The sequence below is a fragment of the Chiloscyllium plagiosum genome, chromosome 26 (genome assembly GCF_004010195.1).
Source record: "Chiloscyllium plagiosum isolate BGI_BamShark_2017 chromosome 26, ASM401019v2, whole genome shotgun sequence".
Taxonomy (NCBI): Eukaryota; Metazoa; Chordata; class Chondrichthyes; order Orectolobiformes; family Hemiscylliidae; genus Chiloscyllium; species Chiloscyllium plagiosum.
This window is the reverse complement of record NC_057735.1, coordinates 21564691-21576334: the sequence shown is the minus strand read 5'-3', so window position 1 is coordinate 21576334 and position 11644 is coordinate 21564691. Positions and strand designations below refer to the sequence as shown.

At 39.9% G+C, this 11644-nt stretch overlaps 1 protein-coding gene across 2 annotated transcripts in view; it reads right to left on the bottom strand.

Moving 5' to 3' along the window:
* Nucleotides 1-11644, bottom strand: part of elapor1 (endosome-lysosome associated apoptosis and autophagy regulator 1) — a 131394-nt gene that overhangs the window by 72882 nt on the left and 46868 nt on the right. For both annotated transcript variants that reach the window (XM_043716712.1, XM_043716714.1), the window contains exons 3-4: nucleotides 7037-7223; nucleotides 2690-2837 (exon numbers count right to left, since the gene is read on the bottom strand). In XM_043716712.1, the coding sequence (XP_043572647.1) occupies nucleotides 2690-2837; nucleotides 7037-7223 (335 nt within the window). The remainder of the gene's footprint in view (nucleotides 1-2689; nucleotides 2838-7036; nucleotides 7224-11644) is intronic.

Below are 11644 nucleotides of genomic sequence, written 5' to 3'. Positions count from 1 at the left end.
CTTTTATCTTAGCCTGCTTGGCACACTTTCCTCATTCCTGAAGAAGGGCTCATGCCCGAAACGTCAATTCTCCTGCTCCTTGGATCCTGCCTGACCTGCTGTGCTTTTCTAGCCACACATTTTCAGCTATTGTAGGACAAGCCAAACAGAGAACAGCCAGGGAATTCCTGGAGACATGGCACTCATCCACAGATTCAATCAATAAGCACATCGACCTGGACCCAACATACTGACCACTGCAGCAGTCAGCTGGAACTGACAACTGGAAGCGGCAGAGACAAACCACTATAAATGCCGGAGGAAACATCACAGAAGCGCTTCACAGGAGGCTCCCAAGCACTGAGGATGTCACCTAGACAGGGTACGAAATGTCTGCAACACAAATTCCCAGCTCGGCGAACAGAATCACAACATCATTCTTAGTGGTAATTAATTACTGGTTGCTCACCTGAACCAGCTCGTTTACCAAGTTTGGTGATGCTTGCAACTGATGAGCAGATCCCAGAGTTGATCTTCAATTGGAGAACTCCAGTTATGCAAACATTTAAATAATACTGCACTTTTTTGTATCAGAAACTTACTTCTTGTAAATACCAGAAACTGTGCAGCAAAGTACATATCACCAGGCATATACAGTAAACAACGCTGAAAAATATGAACTACGGAAGGATGGGTTTGCTAGAGATATAAATGACAGTGACATTGCTGAAAACCTTATCATTCATTCAGGGGTAAATCACATCTCAGCACAATGTTCCCTGTTTAACTACTTTGATCCCAAAGACTGAGAAACATTCATTTAAGTCAGAATGTTATAACTCAGTAAAATTATTAACTTTTTTTCAGAAGTCATAGAAAGGATGTGGGAATCATTATCATGCCAAGATTTATTGCTCACCCCTAACTGATCTTTGAGGAAGTGGTAGTGAGCCACCTAATTGAAGGCAACTCATTGCTTCTTAGATTTTGGAGTCACACCTGTAGCAAACCAGGTAAGGTTAGCAGATTTCCTTCCCTAAAAGACATTTCTGAATCCAATGTTATGAACACCTAGTATGTTTATGACCCCAATTAACCTGAGTTTAAATTCCTCAGTCACAATAGTGCTTTTGAACTCATTACTCCAGATTATCTTTTCAGGCCTTTAGTTTACTAGTCCTGTGCTTTTGCCACTGTCCTGCCCTACCAATCAGTGATGATCATTCTTGAATGAATTAGCATGCCAAGGGACAATTTAATGGGAAAATAAAACTGCACATTATTTGTTGAGTTGATTAGAATGATTTAAATCATTTTTTGGGAGTGGGCAATTTGCAATGTTTTAGGATAACTTGTGCCATTGAGATCTATTTCAACTGACAGCTTTGATTAATGATGCAGTTTTAAAAATGTCTTTGTTCGAGTCTTGTCATAAAGAATTTCAACCAGTCTCATATCGTAAGTCCTTCCATTTCCTACCTTGTTGTGCTGTTATACAAACTGGCCGCACATTGTGGGTTTATGTTAAAAAAAATTTACTAAATGTTGCCAGTTAGGTTGTTTGGGAACCAATGATTTTGTTTTAGTGCAGCATTTGCTACGTTTAGAAGTTTCTTCATTCTTTATTCTATAAAGTCTTAATTTGTAATAAATTAAATTTGATTGTTTGTTGCTTATATCATAGTAACTGGTAATGCAGAGCCTTTCCTGTACACAGTATGTGAACTATGATGCACAGCCCAAGCCAATCACTACATGCCTGCACAACACCAGAAACATTTCAGTGTTTACCCTGCAGCAAAACTGCTGCAGATACTGAGCACAGACTTCAGTCAGACTGGAATAGCAGGTTCATCTATGGATTATAATTTTTTCCAGAGCATAATGAGCATTGGGAACAAGCTCATATTGTAATAACTGATGGGAAGTGAAGTGGGATAAATATTACCCTATAGATCAAAATAGACCATATAAAGCTAAAAAATATCATCCAAAACAGGCAGAACTCAAATGGAGTAAATGTTGTGACACAGAATAGGGGAATGAATGATTAACTTGTTTGATTTTTTTGTAGTGTGTTTTCATTCATTATGGACTGTGATGTTGAAAGCTTCTTATTATTCACTGTGGTCCCAGAAGCATACTGCATGCACTCCGGCAGTGATGTCTAGTGGCTGAGATGTTTGGCCTCCAACAACCATGTTAAGTACGATTCCAGCCCCGCCGAATTTTACCTTGGATCTTCACTAGCCACAGTTTTATCAAGATTTCTTCGTGCCACATAAATATGCTGTCCAGAAAGATGTGTCTTAAATAGAATATGTCTGACTTCCTGCATCAATTTGTTTAAAGTCAGCATTAACTGCTTAGCCAGGAGATTTAAAACAATATTGGGACAAACTTTGATGGGACAAATAAGCTTTACTCAACTTTAATTGTTCTTATATAATTAATGGCACCATTACTTTATTAGGGTAACAACATCCTTTTAAATGCTACAATTAAGTAACACTTTATGGAACTCACACTAGCTAACCAAAACTTTTTTCTTTACTATTTTCTTGCATATTTCCTTTTATTTTCTTCTGAAGGGCAATGAAAATAGCGAATGAGGTTCTGACACCACTGACTCTCATTTTCTATTCCAGACGTAACAACTTATTCTCAAATAAGTCAGCGCTCTTCAAATAAAAAGCCTGTCATCACTTACAAAAAATTCAAAGTAAATGCTGGTGTCTGGATATTGATATTCAAACGAGATGCTGCCTGATCGTTTCAGGTTCACTGCATACATCAGAGTGGCTGTGCATTCATCACTGTTGGATGCCACGAAATCACCTTTAAGGGTCCATTTTGACCTAGCAAAAATGCAGAGAATAATACAAAGTACACAATACATTAACACAGGCATGTGTTAGTACACTAAAAATAATAACTGACAAATCTTTGAGCTGCAATAACTATGCATCAAACAACCGGTATTGACAAGTATACTGATGTGTGGGGCTGTTAGTATTGACATGATTGCATAAATGACAACTATAGCTGAAGATGCAAGAGTACATAAGAAAAGTAACAAGTGTATTTATTCCTAAGGCAGGTGTAACTTTATTTTCTACACATGTCTGTTTTGAAATATAGCGGACTTTGTGTTGTATCAGGTTGATTTTTTGTTCCTTTCACCGGACATTTTTCCCTCCTCTCTGCCGCCAAGATACAGTTGACTATTGCTGTTGTATTATTGCACCAGTGTTAGTTACACATTAGTATCTTTCTAAAGCATTAGTCATGGGCGAGCTTCAATGAGTGAGTTCCTCAGTTACACATGTCATCACACTGAAATCTTGGATTTCAGCAAACGTCAGGACTGTGACTTCCTGAGCTGCTCTTCACATTTCAAGCCCAGAGCTATCAGTTTCAATTTGTCCTCTATTTTGATCAGATTAGCTAAAGAATTAAAGATCATGGTGAGTTTTTCATGCAATCTAAATCCATTCACCCAAGCTTAAAATTGATTCCCAAATCTAGGGAGAACTAGCTATTTGGATACAGAGCTGGCTTGAAGGTACAGAGGGTGGTGCTGGAGGGTTGCTTTTCAGACTGGAGGCCTGTGACCAGTGGTGTGCCACAAGGATTGGTGCTGGGTCCACTGCTTTTCATCATTTATATAAATGATTTGGATGGGAGCTCAGGAAATATAGCTATTAAAATTGCAGATGACACCAAAGTTGGAGGTACAGTGGACAATGAAGAAGGTTACGTCAGACTATAGTGGGATGTTGATAAGATAAGCCAATGGGCTGAGGAGTGGCAAATGGAGTTTAATTTAGATAAATGTAAGGTGCTGTATTTTGGAAAGGCAAATCAGCAGGACTTATACACTTAATGGTAAGGTCCTGGAGAGTGTTGCTGAACAAAAAGATCTTGGAGTGCAGATTCATAGTTCCTTAAAAGTGGAGTTTCAGGTAGATAGGATAGTGAAGATGATGTTTGGTATGCTTACCTTTATTGGGCCAAGCATTGAGTGTAGGAGTTCGGAGATTATGTTGCGGCTGTACAGGACAATAGTTAGTCCGCTTTTGGAAAATTGTGTGCAATTCTGGTCTCCCTCCTGTCGGAAGGGTATTGTGAAATTTGAAAGGGTTCAGAAAAAATTTACAAGGATGTTTCCAGGGTTGGAGGATTTGAGCTACAGGGAGAGGCTGAAAAGGCTGGAACGGGTTTCCCTAGAGCATCAGAGGCTGAGGGGCGACCTTATAGAGGTTTATAAAATCATGAGGGGCAGGATAGGGTAATAGACAATATCTTTTTCCTGGGTTGGGGGCAGTCAATAACTAGAAATCATAGGCTTAGGGTGAGAGGGGAAAATTGTAAAAGAGACCTGAGGGGCAACTTTTTCACACAAAGGGTGTGTGTATATGGAATGAATTGCCAGAGGAAGTAGTGGAGGCTCGACAATTACAACATTTAAAAGGCATCTGGATGGGTACATGAATAGGAAGGGTTAAGAGGGATATGGGCCAAGTGCTGGTAAATAGACTAGATTAGGTTAGGATATCTGGTCAGCATGGACAATTTGGACCGGAGTGTCTGTTTCAGTGCTGTACAACTCTATGACTGTAAATACTGCTGGGTTTTAATGACAGTGTGTTTCTCAATCACTCATAGCCAACAATCGAGGAAGCTATAAGAATTACCCAGTGGAGACAGTTTACTTCTCCTTGGCTTTCTTGAAATACTACATTTGCTGAGATTGGGAACTCAGCTGAATAAAGGAGCAAAGCATTACCCTGCTTCCTTGGAATATATTGGATATACATAGGATACTAAAATGCAGAATTTGTTTCTGCCTCTTAAAGGATTAATAATTCCAGTTGTCTTGTTTTGACTACTCTTGCACAAGCTAAAGTTACAGTCATGTAGTCCTCATCTGATTCAACACATCCCGATTTACAAAACCAATTTAATCAGGTAACTTAAAACAATTTTGCATTAACTGTGATTTTTGAGATGCTTTTCCTTTCTAATTTATGTGCAACTATGAACTACACAACCAAAATACTTACAGAACAGCTTTACTCAACACCCTTAACCTGAGCATTCACTTGGGAAAAGGCTGAATTTCAAGAATAGGCTGCATTTTTGCATAATAAACTTTGCTCTAATTACATGCAACAGGCCACAAAAGACCTTGATTTTATAGTTGATCAGGAATTTTTTTCAATGGGGCAGATAAAGTGAAAAATTTAGTCTTAGCTATTGCCTTTTTGATTTTCTTCACCGTTTTTGTGGAGTAAGGGGTTAAAGCATCTTCAATTATCACCACGGAGCATATGCATAGGGAACCATGTCATGATGTTTTCAGATCACATGGAACTCAGACCTGAGTATGTAGGGTTTCCAGAGATGCCTTCTCTTACCATCAGATGTACATAATGTATGTAACCAATAACGTTTGTTTCTATGGCTGTGGAGTACCTTTTTACAGCAATTTTGTGTCTGTTTCTGTATATTTATCACTCAGTACATGAAAGGGACGGGTTCTGGGTTTCACTGGCTAGGTCAATATCTATCACCTATCCTTAGTTGTTCTTTTTATTATTTACTCCTGAGACAAGGGTTGAAAAGTGGTGGTGAGCTGTCCTCTTGAACTGCTGCAATCCATTTAGTAGGGGAAACCCCACAATACTGTTTCGGAGGCAGTTCCAGGATTTTGACCCAAAGAAAGACTGGCAATGCATTTCTGAGTCAGGAACGCAAAAGGGCAAGGAATGGTAATTGCTGGTTGTGGTATTCCCATGTATCTGCCACCTTTGTTCTTCTAGATAATAGTGGTCATGGGTTTGAAAGGTGCTGTCTAAGGGATATGGGTCAAAAGCTGGCAAATGGGACAAGATTAATTTAGGATATCTGCTCGGCATGGGCAAGTTGGACCGAAGGGTCTGTTTCCGTGCTGTACATCTCTCTGACTCTGATTCTAAGGAGCCTTGATGAATTTCTGCAGTCCATCTTGTAAATATCACACGTTGCAGCTATTGACCATCAGTGGTGGAGTGTGTGAATGCTTATGGATGTGGTACCAATCCAGTGGACTGGATGGTGTCAAGATTCTTGGAGCTGTACTCATCCAGACAAGTGGGAAGTATTTCATCAGATTCCTAACTTATGCTGGTAGATAGGCTTTGAAAAGTCAGAAGCTGAGATACTTGTTGTGGTATTCCTGCTCTTGTAGCTCTGTTTCTGGCCAATGGTAACCCCCTCCCCCCCCAATATGTTGATGGTGGCAGAATCAGCAATGGCAATGCCATTGAATGTCAATGGAATTTAGTTGGAGATCATCATTGACTGGTACATATGTGATGCGAACGTTATTTGCCACTTGCCAGCTCAAACCTGGATATTGTCCAGGTTTTGCTACATTTGGGTACCTGAGGAGCCATGAATAATGCTAAACATTTCCACTTCTGACCTTATGATGGACGGAAGGCCACTGACGAAGCAACTGAAGGTGGTTGGGCTTAGAACACTACCCTGAGGGACAGCCTTGAAGTCAAAGACAGTCACTCTTGCCTCCCGTCCAGAATTCAGCCCTTTTGTCGCTGGCTATAATGAGGTCTATAGCTTTCTAACTTTTTCCCAATTTTCTCTACAGATTTTCCATATTTCCTGAGGTTCTCACAATGGTAAAAACATAGCAAAAACTAGCTGAAACATTCAACCAATAGAAAATATTGAGGCTCATGTCTGAGATTTTCCAATATATGTCCTGAGTAGTTGAAGCTACATTCTGGGAGCCTGCATTCACATAAACTGCTGCTGTCAAGTGTTAAAAGTGATCGAATATCTATCCCACAGGAACTTAGAATAATGGGTTTTGTTTGTTTCATGCACTGCACTGTTGCTGTCACATGGTAAAAGCATAGCGCACCTTGCCTACTGCACAATAAACTGTAAGAATGCAGTGATGATAATAAATCGTAACAGCACTAATGGGAGTTACCAGTTCTCCCAGTAATTTGCTAAAGACTGTTGTTTGTCTATACATTAATGTACCTACATGGTGCAATTCTCAGTTGACTCGTTGTCTGATGACTCTAGAGCTGTTCCTGTGTTGACAAATCCTGATGGTAGCTCATCCCACTCATTGAATTCAATGCCAGTGCCGAGAGAGTAAGTACCAGCAGCACATACTTTGCATGATTGGTTCTTCATGTCTAAGAACTGACCAGCTTCACAGGAAAACGCTACATAAATGTAGAAAGTCAGTATCAGAAACCTTGACAAGATGTGTGAAAGTCGTCAAAACTTGCGCAAATCTATCATGTATTCTCAAATAACTTGAGTTTATTTGTAAGAGTTTCAGCAGGCATTTCCCATTTAGTGATCGCTACTGGAGGATACTTGGATCATTCCAGATCCAACTGTGAATCAAGAAAGGTGGAGGAACTCAAGATAATTACAATCACCAGGGAAATGCCACTGAGTAGGTTGTCAAAGCTGCAGGCTCTGATGGATTTCCAGGTCTTGATGGACTTCATCCTTGAAGCTTAAAAGAAATGGTTCGTGAGACAGTTGATGCATTGATTCTGGATTAGTGGTGCTGGAAGAGCACAGCAGTTCAGGCAGCATCCAAGGAGCAGTAAAATCGACGTTTCGGGCAAAAGCCCTTCATCAGGAAGGGCTTTTGCCCAAAACGTCGATTTTACTGCTCCTCGGATGCTGCCTGAACTGTTGTGCTCTTCCAGCACCACTAATCCAGAATCTGGTTTCCAGCATCTGCAGTCATTGTTTTTACCTAGTTGATGCATTGATTCTAATTTTCCAAAATTCTCTAGATTCTGGAATTGTTCCAAAAGTTGTGAAAAGAGAAAATAGAGACAAGGGAGGGGGACAAAAAGCAGGCAGGTCAGGGAAGATGTAAAAGCTGTTATTAAAGATATTAAAGTGGGGTACTACAAATAATTTGAGATAATCAGGCAGAATTTTAGTGAAAGGCATAGGAGCCTGGTGGTTAGCACTGCTGCCTAATAGCACCAGGGACCCGGGTTCAATACCAGCCTCAGGCCACAGTCTATGTGGAGTTTACACATTCTCCCCATGTCCGGGTGCTCCAGTTTCCTCCCACATTCTAATGATGTGCAGGTGAGGTGAACTGACCATGCTAAATTGCCCATAGTGTTCAGGGATATGCAAGTTAGGTTCATTAGTCAGGGGTGAATGTAAAGTAATAGGGTCTGGGTGGGTTACCCTTCAGAGGGTCGGTGTGGACGTTTTGGGCCTGTTTCCACACTGTAGTGATATATGAAAATCATGTTTAATCAACTTATTGGAGTTCTTTGGGAGAGCAACTTGTGCTGTATGAAATGGGAAAGTGGTGGATATATACTGTCCTTACATTTCCAGAAGGCACTTGACAAAGTCCAACCTCAAAGATTGCTGTGGAAAATGAAAGCCAATGGCATAGGGGCTTACACATTGACATAGACAGAGATTGGTTAACTAATAGGAAATAGAGACCAGGCACAAATTGATCATTTTCTGGTTCGCAACTTATAATGACATGTGTGTTACAGGGATCATTGCTGGAGTCTCAAATTTTTACAATTTACGTCAAGGACTTGGAAGAAAGCATTGAATGTATGGTTGCTAAGTATGCTGGCAACACAGGTAGAAAACTAAGTTGTGAAGAGGATCTCAGGGACCTAGAAGACAACATAGATAGATTCAGTTACTATGCAAAGATTTCAAAGATTTGGAAAATGAGTAAAAATTGGGAAAACGTGAAATTGTTCATTCTATAGTCATTGAATTATACAGCATGGAAACAGACCCTTCAGTCCGACTAATCCACACCAACCATGTTCCAAAACTAAACTAATCCCATTTGCCTACTTTTGGCCCATATCCCTCCAAACCTTTCCTATGCATGTACTTATCCAAATGCCTTGTAAATGTTGTAACTATACTTGCATCCACCACTTCCTCTGGCAGTTCATTGCAGACACCAACCACTCTCTGTGGAAAAAGGTTGCCTTCACATCCTTTTCAAAACTTCCTCCTCTCACCTTAAAAATATGTCCCCTAGTTTGAACTCCCCACCCTCGGGAAAAGACCCATGCTATTCATCTTAACTGTGCCCCTCATGATTTGATAAACCTCTACAAGATCACCCTCAACTTCCTATGCTCCTGTGAAAAAAGTCCAAGCCTACCCAGCCTTCCCCAATAACTCAAACCCACCATTCCTGGCAACATTCTGGTAAATCTTTTCTGAATCCTCTCCAATTTAATAATATCCTTCGTACTTCAGGGTGACCAGAACTGCACATTACTCCAGAGGAGGCCTCACCTACCTCAACATGACAATCCAACTCCTGTACTGAAAGGTCTGAGCAATAAGTTAAATGCCCTCTTAATCACCCTGATTACCTGTTTTCAAAGAATTATGTCTCTGAACCACTAGGTCTCTCTGTTCTACAATACTACCCAGGGTCCTATATTACTTGTATATCCTGCCCTTGTTTGTTTTACCAAAATACAATACCTAGCATTTAATCAAATTAACTCCATCTGATACTCCTCAGCCCATTGACCCAAATGATCAAGATCATTTTGTAATCTTAGATAACCTTCTTCACTGTCCACTATACCACCAATTATGGTGTCATCCGCAGGTTTATTGTCCACGTCCCCTATATTCTCATCTAAATTGTTTATATAAATGACAACTAAAAGTGGATCCAATACCGACTCCTGTGGAACACCACTGGTCACAGGCTTCTAGACCCCCACCAGCACTCTGTCTCCCACAGTCAAGCCAAATTTGTATCCAATTAGCAAGCTCATGCTGACTCCCATGTGATCTAACTTTACTAATTAGCTTACCATGCAGAACCCTGTCAAATGCTTTACTCAAGTCCATGTAACAATATCTACTGCTCTGCTCTCACCAGTCTTCTCGGTTACTTTCTCAAATAAACTCAATCAATTTTGTGAGGCACGAGTTCCCTCACACAAAACCATGCTGACTATGCTTAATCAGTCCTGGGCTCTCCAAATGCATGTAAATCCGATCTTTCAGAATCACCCCCAACAACTTACCCATCAGCGATATCAGGTTCATAGGCCTATAGTTCCCAGGCTTCTTTTTACAGCCTTTCTTAAGTAAAGGCAAAATATTTGCCACCCTCCAATCCTCTGGCACCCCACCAGGGTTATAGATGATACAAATATTTCTGCTAGGGATCCACAATTTCTTCCCTGACTTCCCACAATATCCTAGGTAGACTTGATCAGGACCCAGAGATTTAAAAATCTTTATGTAACTCCAGCATTTCCTCTTCTGTAATGTCCACTGTTTTCAAAACATAAATATTTATTTCCCAGAGTTCTCTAGACCCTATTTCTTCCTCCACTGTAAAAATTGACACAAAATATTCAATTAAGATCACTCCCATCTCCTGAGGTTCAACACATACATAATCTCATTGATCTTTAAAGGGTCCTATTCTCTCTCTATTTGCTCTTTTTTCCCCTAATGTACTTGTTGAATTTCTTTGGATTATCTGTAACCTTATCTGCTATCTCATATCTCCTTTTTGCGCCAATTGATTTCCCTCTTAAGAATACCCATCAACTGATCCATTTGATCCTAGTTGTCTAAATCCAATGTATGATTCTTTCACATTCTCACCCTTATGAAAGCCTCTCACTTGTCAGCCAACCATTTACCTGCAAACAGTCCGCTCCAATTAACTTTTGAAAGTTCTTGTCTCATACTATTAAAATTTGCTGTCCTCCAATTAAGAACATTAACTTTTATGGAAGGCTTATCCTTTTCCATAGCTATTTTAAAATTAATAGAATTATGATCACTAATCCCAAAATGTCTCCCTACTAACACTTCAGTCACTTGCGCTCCCTATTTCCCAAGAGAAGGACAAGTTTTGCTCCTTCTCTAGTAGATACCTTTACATATTGATAAGGGAAGTTTTCTTGAACACATTTAACAAATACCTTACCATCCAAACTTTATACACTCTGGCAATCCCAGTCAACGTTTAGAATATTAAAATCATTTACTATTATAATCCTACTATTGTTACAAAATTCTGAGATCTCTCTACATATTTGTTTCTCAAATTCTTTCTGACTATTGGACGGCCTATAGTACAATCCCATCAAGATGATCATCCATTCTTATTTCTAATTTTTAGCCATATAGTTTCACTAGACAATCCCTCAGAAATATGGATATGGATATATGGATATATGGATATATGGATATATGGATATATCCATATATGGATATATGGATTTTTGTATATGGATTTCAGCAACGCATTTGATAAGGTTCCCCACAGTAGGCTATTGTTCAAAATACGGAGGAATGGAATTGTGGGAGATATAGCAGTTTGGATCAGTAATTGGCTTGCTGAAAGAAGACAGAGGGTGGTGGTTGATGGGAAATGTTCATCCTGGAGTCCAGTTACTCGTGATGTACTGCAAGGGTTAGGTCCACTGCTGTTCATCATTTTTATAAACGACCTGGATGATGGAGTAGAAGGGTGGGTTAGTAAATTTGCAGACAACACTAAGGTCGGTGGAGTTGTGGATAGTGACGAAAGATGTTGTAGGTTACAGTGCAGAGCTGGGCTGAGAGGTGG